Source organism: Podarcis gaigeae, assembly GCF_964106915.1.
Source record: "Podarcis gaigeae genome assembly, chromosome: 4".
Classification (NCBI taxonomy): Eukaryota; Metazoa; Chordata; class Lepidosauria; order Squamata; family Lacertidae; genus Podarcis; species Podarcis gaigeae.
Genome location: NC_139677.1, coordinates 98,198,979 through 98,219,623, shown reverse-complemented (window position 1 = coordinate 98,219,623; position 20,645 = coordinate 98,198,979). Strand labels below are relative to the sequence as shown.

General features: G+C 48.0%; 1 protein-coding gene across 2 annotated transcripts in view; it reads right to left on the bottom strand.

Moving 5' to 3' along the window:
- PAK1 (p21 (RAC1) activated kinase 1) overlaps positions 1-20,645 on the bottom strand; it is a 98,331-nt gene that overhangs the window by 8,056 nt on the left and 69,630 nt on the right. For both annotated transcript variants that reach the window (XM_083736837.1, XM_083736836.1), the window contains 7 exons: positions 20,585-20,622; positions 14,029-14,145; positions 13,274-13,451; positions 11,060-11,123; positions 7,084-7,132; positions 6,761-6,873; positions 448-565 (listed from right to left, as the gene is read on the bottom strand). In XM_083736837.1, coding sequence (XP_083592963.1) covers positions 448-565; positions 6,761-6,873; positions 7,084-7,132; positions 11,060-11,123; positions 13,274-13,451; positions 14,029-14,145; positions 20,585-20,622 — 677 coding nt within the window. The remainder of the gene's footprint in view (positions 1-447; positions 566-6,760; positions 6,874-7,083; positions 7,133-11,059; positions 11,124-13,273; positions 13,452-14,028; positions 14,146-20,584; positions 20,623-20,645) is intronic.

The window sequence follows — 20,645 nt, the reverse complement described above, 5'->3', positions numbered from 1 at the left end:
CTTTTTGACTAGACGTGCCAGGATTTGAACACGACCCCCTAAGCATCACCGCTCTATTTTTAGGCACCTATTTAAACCGCAACATTTATCCAGCATTCATCCTGATCCGCTTGCAGGGTGCATAAATGTTAATCTTTTATTCATCCCAATGCTTTGCATTGCATTTCCCTTTGACTTAGAAAATGTTGTTTCTTTTTTGAAAAAAGTGGATTTGTTGTGCTGGGGCAACAGAGAACTTTGACTTACTTCAGTTGTGCACGCCTAGAGTTCCTGGAACGTGCTTGCACCCCTCCCGAAATATACTGACAGTCTGGAGGCTCTCCAGGAAATTCAAATAATTCCATCTCTCTCACACGCGCATAGGAGCTCCAAGCTGCACATCCCATTCGCCAGCAAAGCCCTGGACTTCCATTTGGAATGAAATATATTCGGAGTTTAAGTCCTTACCTCCCGGCACACGGCGGCAATCTGCCCTTCATCCATGCAGGTCTCTGTCACCATGTCTGTCAAGGAACCGCCTGCCAAATACTCCATGACTACCCATAATTCATCCCCCACGAGGTAACTGCAGGAAGCCAGAGAAATAACAGACGGTCATTGTGTCCCTTTCACCACACACACACAGACACACACACACACACAGAGAGAGAGACACACACCCGCATTGCCAAACCAAGAGAGCAGAGCTATTTTGACAGCAGAGCGAAATGGTAGCGCAAAATGGACAGTGGAAAATAACAGGCTTGCGGGTCAGATATGGATCGGGCTGGGGGAGGACCTGGGTTCAAATTCCTGCTCCGCGTTTCAGCTTCCTGAGTGGCCATCACCATCATCATTTTTTAATTTGTATACCGTCTTTCTATCTTACAATACTCAAGGCGGTTTACAAGCTGAAGAAACAAAAAATGTACAATCTGATGCAATACAAAAATGGGATAATAAAACTTTAAAAGAGGCCACCTATATCAAAAAAAGTAACATTCAACAATCATTAGAATAGTATTAAATAATAATACAGTGGTAGTTCTGGATATGAACGGGATCCGTTCCGGAGCCCCGTTTGCTTCCTGAAGTAAACGTAGGATGTGACTGCGTGTCCGCGGGTCGCATTTTGCCACTTCCGCGCATGCGCGTGATGTCATTTTGAGTGTCTGCGCATGCCTGAGCGGCAAAACCCGGAAGTAACGCGCTCTGTTACTTCTGGGTCGCCACAGAGCACAACCCGAAAATACTTAACTTGAAGCTACTTCAACCCGAGGTATGACTGTAACGTATAAAAGTTAAACAGAAATCCACTCAACAGTTACAATAAATAATTTCTAAACTATAATCAATAAAACCACGGCAAACCAAAGTGCAGGGAGGAGGCAGTCTCTTGCTCGGCCGAACCCACCTCGCAAGGTTGTTGTGAGGGCGAAACAGGCAGGAATCTTGTGGCTATCTTCTAAAGCGTGAAAGGGATGGTTGCAGGATCAATGGGGTTTTGTTTCTATATGTGGCCGAGAAAGTCCCTGTGCGTGGCCCAAAATGGGTTGGGGGAGAGAAAAATGGTATATTGTCTTCTCCCCAGCTTGAAAACTGTCCCTAATGAGTCAAGAAAGGAATGTGCAGTTGCTGGGAAATTTGGGGGAGAATACATTTGAGTATTTTGCTAGCAGAAAAGGGAGGAAACACCAGCAGAGAGACCTCCGGTGGGGCGTTCCCACATTCTGCGACCCTGAAGAGATGGCACCCCAGTCCCCAGTTGGGCATGCAAACAAATCATCCTCAAATTTATGACCCACCCTTCACCAGCGAGTCCCAGGACAGGTTACAACAATTTAAAATTGAAAACAAATTATAATTATAGAAATAAGGTGGGTCACACGTCTCTTGTCAAATGACAGGGGAAAGAGGGGTCTGCATCAAACATTGCCAGCCTGGTAGCTTTCATATGCTTTGGACGACAATTCCCAGCGTGGCCAAAATATCTGAAGGGCACCAGCTCCCGTTGCTCAGTCCCTGCTCCTGCCAACCTAGCAGTTCGAAAGCACGTCAAAGTGCAAATAGATAAATAGGTACCACTCTGGCAGGAAGGTAAACGGTGTTTCCGTGCGCTGCTCTGGTTCACCAGAAGCGGCTTAGTCATGCTGGCCACATGACCCGAAAGCTGTACACTGGCTCCCTCAGCAAATAAAGCGAGATGAACACCGCAACCCCAGAGTCGTCCACGACTGGACCTAATGGTCAGGGGTCCCTTTACCTTTGCCTTTTAAGGCCATTGTTCTGTCTTCATCCATTTTGTCTACACTGCCCTTTAGTGGTCCTCTGGGATTTTAGACAGGGGGCGGTTCCATTCCTGGCAATGCCAGGAATGGAACCTGCGACCTTCTATGGGGAAAACAGATGCTCTACACTGAGATATACAGTCATACCTCGGATTACAGACACTTCAGGTTGCGCATTTTCAGGTTACGGATGCGCTGAAACCCATAAGTGCTGAAACAGGTTACTTCCACGTTTCGGCGCTCGCGCATGCGCAGGTACACTAAATCACGCTTTGCGCATGCGCAGAAGCGCTGAATCGCAACCCATGCATGCACAGATGTGGCACTGCGGGTTGCGGACATGCCTCCCACACGGATCACATTCACAACCCAAGCATCCACTGCATAGCCGTTAACCGTCCCTTATTTGGCAGAAAACTCCCTTATCCCAGCGCCGTGTCCTGCTGCTGTGCTTATTGATGATGTCCCTTAAATTTCCTGGGTTTCAAAGGAAGCAGCTCCTCTCCCTCCCTCGCTGCCGGCCAGGGAGGAGGGAGGCTCCAACTGTGTTGCTTGGCTGCGTTGCTCACCCAATAAGGAGTCTAAGAACGACTGGGGGGTGGAGCTTGCATGCCTTGTGCCGATCAAATCGGCCGCGTTGCCTGGGGACTCGCCTTTGCTCAGCGCTTCCCAGCGGAGAGGTGACGGTGGTTTTCCTTGCTGCATCCCCTTTGCCGGGTTGCTGCGCTGTGGGAACCACCGCTTGAGGCTTCGTTTGGCTGCTGGCTGGGCTTTCTGCCTTTGGCTCGGAGGGGCTCAGAAGTCGAACATACCTGTGGTCTGAAAATCTCTTATTTTGGCTGCTGATCCCTTATTTTCGAGGCTGCTGGTCCCTTATTTTCAAATCTGTAAGTTGACAGCTATGATCACTGTAGCCCTTCTCCAACCTAAAGGACCCTTCTAGCAGCAGTGCGTGCTAGAGATGGCCATACGTTCAGCGGCTGGGGCACTAGACTTGCATGCAGAAGGTGCTTGGTTCAAACTACAGCATCTCCAGCTATGGCCAGGGGTCTTCCCTGTCTGAAATCCTGATGCTGCCAGCCAGTGTATGCAACACTGCGCTAGATGGACCAGTGGTCTGACTCAGGACGAGCCCCTTTCCTATGTTTCGAGGTTACCGTATTTTTCGCTCCATAAGACGCACCAGACCACAAGACACTCCTAGTTTTTGGAGGAGGAAAACAAGAAAAAAAAATATTCTGAATCTCAGAAGCCAGAACAGCAAGAGGGATCGCTGCGCAGTGAAAGCAGCAATCCCTCTTGCTGTTCTGGCTTCTGGGATAGCAGCGCAGCCTGCATTCGCTCCATAAGACGCACACACATCCCCCCTTACTTTTTAGGAGGGGAAAAGTGAGTCTTATAGAGCAAAAAATAATTTCCCCACCCTTCGTTTCCACCCATGAATTTTCACAGGTGCCCCATCTCTTAACGAAAATATCCTGGTGTTTCTGTCCTCCTCCCCACCAAAACAACTCAGTGCTGTTTTTCAGAATAGGCTAAAACGGCTTTAGATGAATGAACAGGGACCAGGCTGCCTGAGAACTGTGACAGCTAAGGGCATCTGTGATGGCTGCTTCGGGGACAGCCGCAGCAGGGGACTTTTTCAGTCCAGAAAATCTCAGCACAAACATGTTTCTGGCAAAAGCAGCTCAGCTGGCCCCACTGCAACTTCTGCCCCACTGGGAAAGGAGGAAGCGAAGCGCTCAGAGCAGCAGCGACTTCTCCTCCCCGGAGGAAAGAAAACGAGCCAAAAGCAGCAGGTCTAGAAGCTAGCAGGAAGATGATGCTCCCCCTTCTGAGCTGAACTCACAGCATCCAATGTCTTAGGACCGTATGGTCACCAGCTTCTCAATAGTTTTTTTATAAGAGGTCGCCAATTCCCCTTTCTAAAAAAAACAGATCATTGTCAACCTGACAACTGCCATCTGTTCCCGTGGGCTTCTTTCTTACTGTTACGACTTCCAACTGATTCTTTTCTTCCTCGGCTACTCTTCCACGTTTTTGCAAACGTGATCCTCTGCGGTGTCAAAGTACATAGTGCTTGAACGGGATTAAATAGGTTGCTGGGATAGCTCAGTTGGTACAGAGTGCAACTCTCAGGGTTGTGAGTTCAAGACACACTTTGCCCAAAAGATCCCTGCATTGCAGGGGGTTCAAAGAGATTACCATCGTGGTCCCTTCCAACTCTACAGTTCTATGATTCTAATATTATTTATTGAATTGCTCACATTGGTTAATGATCCATTGCCATGTTCGCTGAACAATCTCCAATCACATACTTAATTTTATCATTCAATATTAAAAGGTAAAGGTAAAGGGATCCCTGACCGTTAGGTCCAGTCATGGACGACTCTGGGGTTGCATGTTCATCTCGCTCTATAGGCTGAGGGAGCCGGCGTTTGTCCGCAGACAGCTTCCGGGTCATGTGGCCAGCATGACTAAGCCGCCTCTGGCAAACCAGAGCAGCGCACGGAAACACCGTTTACCTTACCGCCGGAGCAGTACCTATTTATCTACTTGGTTTCAAACTAACTGCTAGGTTGGCAGGAGCAGGGACTGAGCAACGGGAGCTCACCCCATTGCAAGGATTCGAACCACTGACCTTCTGATCGGCAAGCCCTAGGCTCTGTGGTTTAGACCACAGCGCCACCCGCTATTACCCTATATTACCCTATTCCAAAAATGTCTGAACGTGGCCACTCCTGTTCCAGCCAGCCAGTCAGCCAGCCATGCCCCCTTCTGCCATACTCCAGTCCACCTCCAAAGTTTTTTGTTCCCTCCCCATTAACAGTCAGGCCTGATCCAACAGGCTCTTATGTTCTTAATCAAAGTCCACTAAAGTTGGAGGCTGCATCAAGTTAAGAAGATCTTCCTGTCTCCTGAAGAGATTATCCTTTGTTATTGCGCAAAGCTACTATCCTACTTAGGAGGTGGGGAAACTACTGGTGGGGAAAATAAGACACACATTTTGTGGGGAAACCACTGGTCTTCAGAAGCTGCTAAAAAAATAATGCTCCTCTCAACTTTTGAACTGTGGTTTAATTTTAAAAGACAGTTTGGGCCAACATGAGATGTGTACATTCCTTGCTCAAGAGAATGTTAATCAGGGACGCCATTGTTCTCCAAGTAAATCGTCTCTCCCCCCCCCCTTTTTTTTTTTAAAGTGCATGTAACTTGCATAGTAACAGCAGATATTCTCTGAGGCTCTTTATGCGGCCAAAACTGCATCATCCACACACTAGAAGGAGGCATCAACAGATATGATATACAAAAACTAAAATTGGGGGGGGGGACTTGGATATGTGCAAAGCATACAGATGTAAACTTCAGGCCTTTTTGTGGTTGGGATTCTGTGTTGCAGAGGCAGGCAGACTTGAGGCTTGTGGAATTCGCTTTATTTTATTTTTACTAGACACTCAAGATTCACCAAATAGAGGTCAGGGGCCAAAGACAGGCACTTGGAATTAATGAATTCCTAACCGGGGAATTCATTTCAAATGCCAAAACTGAACAGAGCTCACTCCAAAGTTCCCTCCCATTTTTACATTTTGCTGTTGTCATTTTGTAGTTGCCATTATTAAGCAACGGTGGGTCAGAAATCAGCACTGATCTATTTCAAACTGCCCCAATATCTGCCAGCAGATCTCAATCTACCTTCTCCCCTCCTCTGGTCAATACTACAAAGAGGCACATCTAGTATTCCAATCAGGTTTTGTCCCTAACCAAGTTTGAGCACAAGAGCCCTTCTCTCCAGAAACTGGCATTCAAAAGCAATACTGCCTCCAACCTTGTGTGTGTTGTTGTTTAGTCGTTTAGTCATGTCCAACTCTTCGTGACCCCATGGACCAGAGCACGCCAGACACTCCTGTCTTCCACTGCCTCCCGCAGTTTGGTCAGACTCATGCTGGTAGCTTCGAAGACGCTATCCAACCATCTCGTCCTCTGTCATCCCCTTCTCCTTGTGCCCTCCATCTTTCCCAACATCAGGGTCTTTTCCAGGGAGTCTTCTCTTCTCATGAGGTGGCCAAAGTCTTGGAGCCTCAGCTTCACGATCTGTCCTTCCAGTGAGCACTCAGGGCTGATTTCCTTAAGAATGGAGAGGTTTGATCTTCTTGCAGCCCATTGGACTCTCAAGAGTCTCCTCCAGCACCATAATTCAAAAGCATCCATTCTTCGGCGACCAGTCTTCTTTATGGTCCAGCTCTCACTTCCATACATCACTACTGGAACCTTGTGTGTAGAACACAGCAATCACAGCTAGTAGCCTTCAATAGCCCTCTCCTCCTTGAATTTGTCCAATCCTCTTTTAAAGCCATCCAATCTGGTGGCCACCACTGCTTCTTGTGGCAGAGAGTTCCACAGTTTAACAACACGCTTAGTAAATAAGTGCTTTCTTTCATCTGCCCTGAATCTTGTACACATGACATTCCCTCTTAGAAAAAAAGTGCGGATACCTGTCCAGATAGTTGACAATGTTGGGGTTCTTGTTTTCCCTCATGACGAGAATTTCATTAATTATCAGCTCCTTCTTGGGCTGTTGCTGCAAGTTCATCTGCTTAATTGCAACCTGAAATGAAGGCGGGGAAGAGGGAAGAGGAATAATTACAATTAAGTCTCTAGTTGTTTGAAGCTGGGTCTAATTTAAGTTTCCAGCTCTTGTGTCCCTTTTCACAATTCTGAATTGGAGGGAATCGGGGAGCGGGGATCGAGAAGAGAGGCTCAAAATCAAAGCATCTCTCATTTAGTGAAACAGCTCCAGTATCCCCATAACACTTACCTCCTGACCTGTAGCTACATCGATCGCTGTGTAAACTGTCCCTGAAGCTCTGAAAGAAAGGACAACCCGCTAAGGCATGCTATTATTGTAAATGTTCAATAAATAAATGTTCATAAAGGCACAAGGTAAAACACACGTACTCCAAGTATATAAATCCCACATCTGAAATAGTACAGGAAAGCAATCCTGAAGCCATCTTGATTCTTCATGACCCCAAATATTTCCTCTGCGGAAGCAAATATATTGGAGAAACCTTTCCCCTTAGTTCTTTTCACTTACAAATCATACAAATCCTGTCTTAAGGGTATATTTTCTGTATGAATAGGGTAAGGCCTGTGTGACCTACTTACCGTCTCAAAAGAATGGCCAGGCAACCCAGGTAATGCAATTGTTAAAACATTATCAGGTCATCTTGACAGACAGGAGAGAGCTGCCTCTTTCTGTCATGTATGAATGGGGCTTTTTGGGTGGTCTTTAGCTAAGGGGTTGGGCAACGCCTAAAATAATTAAAGGTTCCTGTGCACTTGGTTCTTTGTCCTCACCTCCTTGGAAGGGGTGTGTGTGTGTCTGCTGCAACCTAAAAACAAAATCTGCCTTTCTTCCACTGGATCCTGTCTCCATCCATTATTCTCTGACCGATCATGGACTTTTTGTTGTTGTTTAGTCGTGTCCGACTCTTCGTGACCCCCTGGACCAGAGCACGCCAGGCACTCCTGTCTTCCACTGCTTCCTGCAGTTTGGTCAAACTCATGCTGGTAGTTTCGAGAACACTACCCAACCATCTCACCCTCTGTCGTCCCCTTCTCCTTGTGTCCTCCTTTTGCTGTGACTGCAAAATGACATTGCTCTTCTAAGAACGCCAGGGAAGCTAGTTAAATAACCAGTCACCCCCGGTAACAGGAACATAGGAAGCTGCCTTATACAGAATCAGACCATTGCTCCATCTACTTTAGCACTAGACAGCACCTAGACAGCATCTTAAAAAGCAGAGACATCACCTTGCCAACAAAGGTCCGTCTAGTTAAAGCTCTGGTTTTCCCAGTAGTGATGTATGGAAGTGAGAGCTGGACCATAAAGAAGACTGATCGCCAAAGAATTGATGCTTTTGAATTCTGGTGCTGGAGGAGACTCTTGAGAGTCCAATGGACTGCAAGAAGATCAAACACATCCATTCTGAAGGAAATCAGCCCTGAGTGCTCACTGGAAGGACACATCCTGAAGCTGAGGCTCCAAGACTTTGGCCACCTCATGAGAAGAGAAGACTCCCTGGAAAAGACCCTGATGCTAGGGCAAGATGGAGGGCACAAGGAGAAGGGGACGACAGAGGACAAGATGGTTGGCCAGTGTTCTCGAAGCTACCAACATGAGTTTGACCAAACTGCGGGAGGCAGTGGAAGACAGGAGTGTCTGGCGTGCTCTGGTCCATGGGGTCACGAAGAGTCGGACACGACTAAACGACTAAACAACAACACCTTAGCACTGTCTGAACGGACTGGGAGTGGCTCTCTAAGGTTGCAAGCAGGGAATGATCCTATCTGGAGATGCTATGGTGAGTTAAATACCTGCGCATAAAGCAGATATTCTGCAACTACGTTATAGGCCTTCAGGGGAAGTTAGTCTGTTGCAAGCCAGATTCAGCTAAAAACAACCACAGATAGAGCAAATTTTGGAAAAAGAATAACTCAAGTTAAGTGGCCCGCAAGCAACTTAGGTATGCGAAAGCTTGGTAGTCAGTAGGAGGAAGCCAAGGTTAGTCATTCCAGCAGAGATTCAGAATTCTTGGGTTTTTCACTGAGGCTTTGTTTCCCTTTGGCGGCATCACTGCACAGCAAGAGCCAATTGGTTGTATGGCGCTGTGACATCATTCTGCTCTCACGACCATCACTAATTGGTTGGGATCACGCTGGGAGGGAAAGTTAGCAGCCCCAGAATAGACCATAGAGAAGGTGAACACAATAGCTGTGAGAGTCAAGAGCGTTTGTGCGCACGCATACACACAAAAGGAATAGTGTGCGCACCTTTTCACCTTCACTGTTTTAGAGGCAAACATTCAGCTAATTTTAACATGCTTAAGCTAGACTTTCTCTGAACTGCTCTCTGCAAACGCTTGCCAGCTCATTTCACGTGACATCAAGGCAAAAGCTCGCCTCGGCTGAAGATTTTCACAGCTCGGACTGTGAGTCAACCTCTTCACCAAGCCCCCATAGGTAAACAGGCGCAGTGCATAGGCCTCGCCGTGCGGAGACTGACTTCCACGACGTGGCACGGCTTCTGATTGGCTGCAGGAAGCCGTGGACACCTCTGGGCACCGCCTCTTCCTTCCTGCTAAGGTGGTCAAGAGGGAGGAAGCGGCAGAGCAGGAAGGAAACGGCAGCGGTGTGGAGGCTGCCTCCGCCGCCCAGGCCAACGGCCTGGGCTCTGTGCCCCACAGAGACAGAGGACGCTGCCGCTGCCGAAGAAGAGGCAGCATCAGTGGCTGCGGCTTGAGTGGCATAGGCCAGGGGACCTTTCGGGAGGGGGGGTGCTTTCAGGAGGCGGTGGGTCCAGCCCCCCACAAGGTCTGAGGGACAGTGGACCTGACCCCTCCTGAAAAAGTTTGCTAACCCCTGCTCTAAACTAAGGTTCAAAATCTTGGCTCGTCTTATACACGGATAGTATCTCCCCCCATTTTATTAAATCGGTAAAAGGTAAAGGGGACCCTGACCATTAGTTCCAGTTGTGACCGACTCTGGGGTGCGGCGCTCATCTCGCTTTACTGGCCGAGGAAGCCAGCATACAGCTTCCGGGTCATGTGGCCAGCATGACTAAGCCGCTTCTGGCAAACCAGAACAGCGCACGGAAATGTTGTTTACCTTCCCGCCAGAGCGGTACCTATTTATCTACTTGCACTTTGACATGCTTTCGAACTGCTAGGTTGGCAGGAGCAGGGACCAAGCAACGGGAGCTCATCCTGTTGCGAGGATTCGAACCACCGACCTTTTGATCGGCAAGTCCTAGGCTCTGTGATTTAACCCACAGCACCACCCGCATCCCTTAAATTGGAGTCCCCACAAAATAGGGGGCATCTTATACATGGGGGGCAGCATCTTATAGACAGGGAAATACGGTATATGCTTTGGTTTCTTTAAAACTGCTGTTTTCTACCAGAAGATGTGGATTTGAGTCAATCAAATCAACTAAGACTGCTTTTTCACAGCTCAGCAGCTGGAGAGCATGAGACTCTTAATCTCAGGGTTGTGGGTTCGAACCCTACATTGGGCGGAAAGATTCCTGCATTGCAGGGGGTTGGACTGGGTGACCTTTGGGGTCCCTTCCAGAGCTACAATCCTATGATTTTATAGAACTGTAGAGTCATCTCGTCACACCTAATCAAACTGGGAAACAGCCCAGGGATTTTTAAATTTTAATAAGTCACAATTGTGTTCAGGCATTCAGTCACATACCTGAGAGCACAGACAATTGGGATTCAGTAATAAGCCATCACGGGGACGCAGGTGGCGCTGTGGGTTAAAGCCTCAGCGCCTAGGACTTGCCGATCGAAAGGTCGGCGGTTCGAATCCCTGCGGCGGGGTGCGCTCCCGCTGCTCGGTCCCAGCGCCTGCCAACCTAGCAGTTCGAAAGCACCTCCGGGTGCAAGTAGATAAATAGGGACCGCTTACCAGCGGGAAGGTAAACGGCGTTTCCGTGTGCGGCTCTGGCTCGCCAGAGCAGCGATGTCACGCTGGCCACGTGACCCGGAAGTGTCTCCGGACAGCGCTGGCACCTGGCCTCTTGAGTGAGATGGGCGCACAACCCCAGAGTCTGTCAAGACTGGCCCGTACGGGCAGGGGTACCTTTACCTTTACCTTTAATAAGCCATCACAACTGGTCGCTATGCTCTAGGAAAGGATAAAATGCATTTTGAGCAATTCCAGTTCCATGCTCATTTCATGCTGAAGGCAGAAGAGGTGAAGGAAGCCGGAAACCATATACTAACCCTTGCCCGATCTTCTCAAAACTTGTATATTTCTTCTTGGGGTCACCCACACTCACAATACCTCCTTCAAAAAAAAAAAGAAGGAAAACAAAAATTAGGATAAAATGAAAGAGCTTTGGAAGGCAGCTCAGCTCTCCTGAACAAACAAATTCAAAAGCAAGCATGACAGAATCTGAGCTAATCAGAGCTCCTTGCAAGACCTCAGACCCCTGGGAATGCAATTAGCTTCGCTAAGCAGATAAACTAAGGACACGTTCACCTGGTGCCATCTTTGTTGCCTCTTAGGCACCGGGCAAAACCGTTCCTGTTGTCTTGTGATTTAAAGTTCCCTGGTATTCAGGAATATTGCTTTAGCTGTTAGCTGATACATTAATCAATGTGCCGCTGCTGCTTTCGTCCTTTATATGAGCTGCCTTCAGGGTGCCTGCATCAAATTGTCAGGAGCTCGTCCTACACTCGAGTAGGACCCTGGCAGAGACACATGCCCGACTGGCATGTTCCCTCCCCCCTGGTCGATCATTCGGGAGCTTCAAAAGCTTTCTTCAGTCCGAACATCACAGTGACCGATGCCAACAGACATCGGCACACTTAGGGATCCGCAGAGTCTTCACAGTTGCGTAACAGACCTCAGCAACTCAGCATTTTGGCTAATCTACTTTATTTACATATAAACACACACGGAGCACTGCAACATGGCTCCCTCTCTCTCTAGCATCAGACAGCAAAGAGAAAAAGAAAGAAGGACAATATAGTCCCACTTCACAGAACACAGTAACACAAACATCCTGTCTCCGTCACTTCCCACTTTGTGGAGTCAAAACATACCATGTCATGTGATAGGCAAAAATCCCATGACTGCAATCGTGGAGCAGGAATTCTAACACAAATATGCATTATATACGGGGTATATATGAGTCCCGTGCTGATCCCAATCCACTACAACTAAGACATATGAACAGAAATTATAAGATATGTCTCATAGATGGGAGAGATGGCCCTTGCGACTCTACAATTCTACGATACCGAGCAAGTTGTCTGTGGGGTGTTTTTGGACGGGGACGCTCTAAAGGTTGTTGATTTCCTTACCGGCCCACTGCAAACCCTAGGCTTTGTCAAAGTTTGCAAATACAATGGTACCTTGGTTCTCAAACACCTTGGTACTCAAACAACTCGCAACCCAAACACTGCAAACTCTAAGAGTTCCGATTTGCGGACTTTTTGAAGAAGCCGAACGTGCTCCGTTTTGAGTGTTACGCTTCCGATTTGAGTGCCCCACTTCCATTTTGAGGGTTACACTGAGGTCTGTCTGGTTTTGCTATTTATTTTGCGTTTTTGCGGATCTTTTTTGTTTTTGTGACTGTGTGGAACCCAGTTCAGCTACTGATTGATTGATTGATTGATTGATTGATTGTGTGACCACAGTACATTGTTTATTGCTTTCATTTTATGGATCAATGGTCTCGTTCGATAATGAAATTCATGTTAAAGGTAAAGGGACCCCTGACCATTAGGTCCAGTCGTGACCGACTCTGAGGTTGTGGTGCTCATCTCGCTTTGGCCGAGGGAGCCGGAGTACAGCTTCCGGGTCATGTGGCCAGCATGACTAAGCCGCTTCTGGCAAACCAGAGCAGCGCACGAAAATGCAGTTTATATAGTGGGGTGTGGGTCAGAGGACAGGCAGCAATGAGAAGGCTGTTGCATTCGCACACAACCAGAATGCTTTCTCGAAGCGTCTGGTTCACCACTTCTGGAAAACAGGATGGCTTTGTTCCCATCCAACAGGGCCGCTCTTGCATTTGAAATGTTTTTGCATTCCCCAGCAAGGGTAGAATACAGCCTCACACATACCAGGGTTTTGAAACTGAAAGGAGTTTCTAGGTTAGCTCTGACATTCACACCTAACACAAACACACACAGAGAGAGCATCTCTCCTCCTTTGAAGAAGCTGAACCCACCAGCTGACACCACTGGGAGAGGATTCAGAAAGCTGGGGGGTTTTGAAGAACGAAAACATCTCTTCGGTGTCATGAAAGTGCTAAATTTTGCACTTCGGCTGGAGCACAAGGTGGAGCCTGAGGAGAATGTGTGTGTGTGTGTGAGAGAGGGAGGGGAGCGCAGTTGTGAAGTGGCGACAACCTCACAGTGTGAGGTGACCTGAAATATATCCATTTCCCTGAGGTTCCATTTGAAAAACCCAGCAGTGAGAAGACTTACTTAATTTCTCCAAGATTTCCTCGTCTGTCATTTTGGGTTTCTTTTTCTGCTTCTCCGTACTCCTTGCCAACGTGTCTGGAGGGGTCGTGCTGTTTTCGGAAGGCGATGGGATCGGAGAGGTGGCCACGTCTCGGGTCGGGGCTGGAGGAAGGGGTTCGATCACCGACCGGGTGTATATCTGCGGGGAGGGGAGGTAGAATATATATGTAAATAGTTCTGAGGTGAATCAGACACTACAAGCGGCTAAAAAGGAGATTCTCGCTTAGTCCCAAACTTCCTGAGATTCACCACTGCAGTACACAGTGCTGCAGTCCTGTGAAAAGTGACTCCAAAACTGAAAATCCAGTGGGTGGGTGTTTAAAAAGTTGGCCTAAACAGGCATGGCCGAATTTGGCCCTCGAGCTGCTTTGGGACTACAATTCCCATCATCCCTGACTTTTGGAATTGTAGTCCAAAAACAGCTGGAGACCCAAGTTTCAGGCATCTGGCTATCCAGCTACTGAATAACATAATTCTGCACTTTTAAGCAGTGGAGCTGCGCTTCAGGGATGGAGCTGGGCAGAGTTCAAATCCCTACTCATAATTTATATAATAATATTTTTTTATTATTGTGGTTCCGTTCATGCAATGGGTAGGGGTCCATCCTTCACCCAGACGACATTATACTTGTGGGGCAGAAGACACTCGAATCAATTCTCCGAAGGCCCAATGCTTTACTCAAGTGGGAGCCCAGCTGCTTTGAGATTTCTACTTACGGATTTCGTGTGCTCAGGTCGGGGAGCGATGACCGGGGGAGGGGCAGCATCGTCTTCATCATCTTCGTCCTCCGACACAGGGGGCACGGCGGGGGTCTCAGATACCGCCTTCACATTCTGCATGGAAAAGAGAGGCGCTTAGGAGGAGGGAAACGAAACCACGGCAAGCTCTCAATTTACGCGCATTTAACTTGTGCGCCTTGACTTTCACACGCTTGGCGAAACAAATTTAAGAATATTATAAAAGTGACGGGCATCTGGGGGGGAAAAGGCTTTGGCAATCCCACCCGCCGTTGAACCTAATGTGTTTTGATTAGGCGCAATCTTCGCTGCAGGCATGATCCCCGGAACCTACGTGTAAGTTGTGGGCATAGCGTATCTGGGTGGGAATGTATAGCAGGCCATGAGTTGAAGAAAATGTTTAAATTAACATTTGTAAAAAACAAAACAAAACCCAGAAGCATTTTTGTTAGGGATGGTAGAAAAAGACCTGCAAAGGAAAATCAAGAACATATTTATTTATGTACGTGACAACGGTGGCAAGAGTCTTAATAGCACAAGGATGGAAGAATGAAGAAACCCCAACAAAAGAACAGTGGCAAGAGAAATTGATGGACTATGTGGAACTGGCAAAATTGACGTACAAACTGCATGATAACGACAGCTGTTTTGCCAAGGAAAGCCAAACTTTCCTCTTAATCAGTTTTTCTCCTGCTGGCAAACTCCAGCCGGCCTGTTTTCTTTCTTCCTCATAAAAAGAAGACACTTTATAAAAAAGGAGGTGGGGAGGAGACTGCAGACCTTGAAGGAAGTAATGTTTAGAATCATAGAATTGGAAGGGAACACGAGGGTCATCTAGTCCAACCCCCTAAAATGCAGAAATCTTTTGCCCAACGTGTGACTTGAACCCACAACCCTGAGATTAAGAGAACCAGGCTCTACCGACGATGTCACAAAAGCTGATGTATTTCAGGTCAATTTGCTAGATCATGGGTGGGGGACGTTCCTGAGTCCGAGGGCCACATTCTCTATTGGGAAGGCTTTCAGGGGCCACATGCCAATGGTGGGCGGGGCCAGAGGAAAAACATGGGCGGGACCATGGATGTCATTTCGTACAGCTGGCTGCATTCCAGGCAGGCAGAAGTCAGAGATCCACAGAGGCAAGCAAGCAAGCCGGAAGCATTATCAGGGTAGTTGACAAGAGAACAGGGTGGTCCACTGAAAGGGGTCTGGGTTCGAGAGAGGGCACATTGTGCCGCACAGCTGCAGTTTGCCCACCCACACGTAGACGGTAGGAAAGTACAGTGCTAATGTTGCAGATTTGCAGCCTATAAGGTAAAAAGGTAAAGGACCCCTGGATGGTTAAGTCCAGGCAAACATGACTATGGGGTTGTGGCACTCATCTCGCTTTCAGGCCGAGGGAGCCAGCATTTGTCCACAGCCAGCTTTCCGGGTCATATGGCCAGCATGACTAAACCGCTTCTGGCGCAACGGGACACTGTGACAGAAACCAGAGTGCACGGAAACGCCATTTACCTTCCTGCCACAGTGGTACCTATTTATCTACTGGCAGTGGTGTGCTTTCGAACTGCTAGGTTGGCAGGAACTGGGACAGAGCAACGGGAGCTCACCCCGTAGCACAGATTTGAACCGCCGACCTTCTGATCGGCAAGCCCAAGAGGCTCAGTCCCTATTCCATCCTATCCTATCCTATCCTATCAGGTGGTCAAAGCTCAAGGTCCCTTGGTGGAATGCAATACAGAAATCTTTCAGGTAACTCATGTGAATCTAAGCATGGGTGATTCAAGAATTATCTTAAAACAGGCCCCCACCCAGACTGGACTGAGCAAAGAAGATATTCACGCTTAATATTTTGGTGGCAGCAAAGGTGGTCTTGGAAAAAAGGGACAGTATCTGTGTCTTCTATAAAGAATCACAGAACTGTGGATTGGGAAGGGACCCCGAGGGTCATCTAGTCCAACCCCCCTGCAATGAGGGAATGTCAACTAAAGCAGCCATGACAGATGGCCACCCAACCTCTGCTTAAAAACCTCCAAGGAAGGAGAGTCCACAACATCCCAAGGGAGTCCGTTCCACAAGGAACGTCTTTTGGCGGCTTGTGAAACTGCATGTATGGATAAGGCTATAAATTGGGCATATTAAAGAAAGAGACATGCTTTTGAATTATGGTGCTGGAGGAGACTTTTGAGAGTCCCATGGACTGCAAGATGATCAAACCTCTCCATTCTGAAGGAAATCAGCCCTGAGTGCTCACTGGAAGGACAGATCCTGAAGCTGAGGCTCCAAGACTTTGGCCACCTCAGGAGAAGAGAAGACTCCCTGGAAAAGACCCTGATGTTGGGAAAGATGGAGGGCACAAGGAGAAGGGGACGACAGAGGACGAGATGGTTGGACAGTGTTCTCGAAGCTACCAGCATGAGTTTGACAAAACTGAGGGAGGCAGTGGAAGACAGGAGTGCCTGGGTTGCTCTGGTCCATGGGGTCACGAAGAGTCGGACACGACTAAAAGACTACACAACAACAACAAAGAAAGATACAGGTCGGCCAATTAAATTATTCAAAGAAAAGGCAACCATTTGTTATGTTTTGTAATCAGACCCGTGCTTCCAAAAGGCTGAACCTTTCCCTAACTTCAGGTGGTTATTATAATTTATAAACAGCCATTTATTTTTAAAACAGAAGCGCCGGGGGCAAGGGGAGGGAAGAGACCATTTGCCACCGCCACGCTTGAGAGCGAAGCCATTTCCCCCAGACTCGCTCTTTAGAAAAACCACCAGACGACATCAAAGGCAGTTCGTTGGCACAGCAACATGCTCTTGCCATGCTAACGAAGGACAGTTTAGCCGACGGCCCACGCCAACTGCTTTGATTGCTCCGGTTATCAAAACTCTCGCTGGGCACTTTCTCGCTCGCTCTCCCCGGACTTCTTTTGTTCGGGAAACACTGCTGTCTCACCTGCTGGGTAATAAGAACGCCACATGCCTTTTGTACCTGACAAATAAAACGCATCCCAGTAGTGATGTATAGAAGTGAGAGCTGGACCACTTCCATTGCCAAAGAATTGATGCCTTTGAATTCTGGTGCTGGAGGAGACTCTTGAGAGTCCCATGGACGGCAAGAAGATCAAACCTCTCCATTCTGAAGGAAATCAGCCCTGAGTGCTCACTGGAAGGACACATCCTGAAGCTGAGGCTCCAAGACTTTGGCCACCTCAGGAGAAGAGAAGACTCCCTGGAAAAGACCCTGATGTTGGGACAGATGGAGGGCACATGGAGAAGGGGACGACAGACGACGAGATGGTTGGACAGTGTTCTTGAAGCTACAAACATGAGTTTGACCAAACTGCGGGAAGCAGTGGAAGACAGGAGTGCCTGGCGTGCTCTGGTCCATGGGGTCACGAAGAGTCAGGCACAACTAAACGACAATAAAACGCTTATTCTTTTAGATGGGCCAGGTGGAAAGAGGGCACCTCCACTGAAGTCTTGAAAAGAGTTTGGAAGGTGGCAGAAAGTGTCTGGGCAAATTCTTGCTCCTCCCTGCTTCTGGAGAAAACTGGTGGGCAAGCACTCATTTCTGGAACACTTGGGGAAGACAGGGAGAAGTTAAAACTTCCCTCAGTCCCTGATAAATCCACATTTTTAAGGAGGGCTTTTGATCCTATATCTCTGCTGCCTTGCAGGATATCGTAGAATCATGGAATTTTAGAGTCGGAAGGGACCCCGAGGTTCATCTAGTCCAGGGGTCAGCCAGCTTTTTCAGCAGGGGGCCAGTCCACCATCCCTCAGACCTTGCGGGGGGCCGGACTATATTTTTTTTTGGGGGGGGGGTATGAATGAATTCCTTTGCCCCACAAATAACCCAGAGATGCATTTTAAATAAAAGCACACGTTGTACTCATGTAAAAACATCAGGCAGGCCCCACAAATAGCCCAGAGATGCATTTTAAATAAAAGGACACATTCTACTCATGTAAAATCACGCTGATTCCTGTACCGTCCGCAGGCCAGATTTAGAATGCGATTGGGCCAGATCTGGCCCCCGGGCCTTAGTTCGTCTACCCATGATCTATTTCAACCTCCTGCAGTGTGGGAATCACAACTAAATCACTCGTGACAGATGGCCATCCAACCTCTGCTTAAAAATCTCTGAGGAAGGAGAGTCCACAACAATATCTTCAGCAGAAGAAAAATGAGCACGATCTCTCCAAAGTGAGAAAGCCAGATGAATGTGTAGGTGTTAAATACAGATGTCTTATTTTTATTCGTTCTTTGGAAGAGATGGTTTTAATGCAATTACATCATACCTACTATTTTTCCTGCGCTTGTTTTCGATTTCAACTCGAGAAAGAAGTCTGTGTGTGTGTGTTTTTCCTTTATTCCAGTAAGAACAGAACAACAACCACAGTAGCAAAACTAGATCAACTTCCCAATTTGCAAAACAGTTTTTACTGGCCCTGCCGGTTCTCCCTGACTTCAGATTCATTTCACGTCCCCTCTGCCCTTAGGCCTCACCTGAACGTTTTAAAAGGGGAAGCAAACTTCTTGAGCTGCTGTCCAACACTTTGAACTGTGCTCGGAAACGTACTGGGAGCCAATGTAGGTCTTTCAAGACCGGTGTTATATGGTGTCGGCGGCCGCTCCCAGTCACCAGTCTAGCTGCCCCATTCTGGATTAATTGCTGTTTCCGAGTCACCTTCAAAGGTAGCCCCACGTAGAGCGCATTGCAGTAGTCCAAGCGGGAGATAACTAGAGCATGCACCACTCTGGCGAGACAGTCTGCGGGCAGAGAGGGTCTCAGCCTGCGTACCAGATGGAGCTGGTAAACAGCTGCCCTGGACACAGAATTGACCACCTCCATGGACAGCAGTGAGTCCAAAATGACTCCCAGGCTGTGCACCTGGTCCTTCAGGGGCACAGTTACCCCATTCAGGACCAAGGAGTCCTCCACACCTGCCCGCCCCCTGTCCCCCCAAAACAGTACTTCTGTCTTGTCAGGATTCAACCTCAATCTGTTAGCCGCCATCAATCCTCCAACTGCCTCCAGTGAGCGTAACTGAGCAAACTGGCCGAAATCGAAGGTGGGTATACTATGGCCACCATTGGGGTAGCACAGAAAAGGTATCTTAAAGGAGATTACCCATTTACTTGCACATCTGCCATGGTAGGATGGAAGAGGTGGAGGCTGGAAAACGAAGATGTGATGCAGGGATGGGGAGCCTATTTCTCTCCAGCTGTTCTCGGGCCCCAAAGGCCACAGGCCCCAGACATGATGGGAGCCACAACTCGAGTGCCACAGGCCCCCATCCCTGATGCAACACCACCTATCACAATGCTCTCTTTATGCCAGTGACATCGGAGGGGCCTAATCACAGACAAACTGGGAAGCAGGGCAACAGATAATCCAAAACTCCACATGCCTATCATCCCCTTCCCTTCAGAAGAGGACATCAAGTCTTCACACACATTCCGCTGACATCTCCATCAAGTATTTGGAGATGGCGTTTATAAGTGGTCCATGTTTCACAAGCATACAGGAAGGTTGGTAGCACAATAGCTTTGTAAACAAGCATTTTGGTTTCCCTGCGAATGTCTCGGTCCTCAAACACTCCGCACTTCAACCAGGAGAAAATTGAAAGATTCCATCAACGGCGTCTCCCAAAAATTCTATATATCACTTGGGAAGACAGGCAAACTAATGCCAGTGTACTGGAAGAAGCAAAGATCACCCGTGTTGAGGCAATGATTCCTCAACATCAACTTCGTTGGACTGGTCATGTTGTGCGGATGCCTGATGATCGTCTTCCAAAGCAACTGCTCTATTCCAAACTTAAAAATGGAAAGTGTAATGCTGGTGGTCAACAAAAGAGGTTTAAAGGCTGTCTCAAGGCAAATCTATAAAAAAATGAAGTATAAACACCGATAACTGGGAAACACTGGCTTGCAAATGTTCCAGTTGGAGAGCAGCCTTTACCAAAGGTGTCATGGACTTTGAAGACATTCAAACTCAGGATGAAAGGGAGAAACAAGCTAAGAGGAAGGCACGCTTGGCAAACCCTCACCATGATCAACTCCTGCCCGGAAACCTATGTCCCCACTGTGGAAGGACGTGTGGATCCAGAATTGGCCTCCACAGTCACTTACAGACTCCCTGTTTAGACCGTGTTCATGGAAGACAATCTTACTCGGCTACGAGAGATCGCCAAAGAAGAAGAAGAAAATTTGGTGTAGTGATGGGGGTTAATGGGGAACTTGTGACTCCCCAGATGTTGCCATGCTAGCTGGGGCACATGCAAACTGGAATCTCTCAATATTGAAAGCGTCACACAGGTTCTGCATTCCAAGTGATGAGGATAGGGCTTGGCAGCGCCCAATAACCAGCAGATTGCCAGGTGCTTAGGAACCGCTGAGCAAGGTGGCTTTGCAGACCCCAGATTCCCCACCCCTGAGTTAGGGACATATCAGCCTCCTGGTTTTAGCGCTGACTCCGCCTGCGACTACAGCCTTCGATATAGCTACGAGACTCAACTTAGACTTACCAGCGTGTTGGAGGAGTTATAGTCTTCTGCAGATTTATCTGGAAGGGGAAAGAAAAACAGA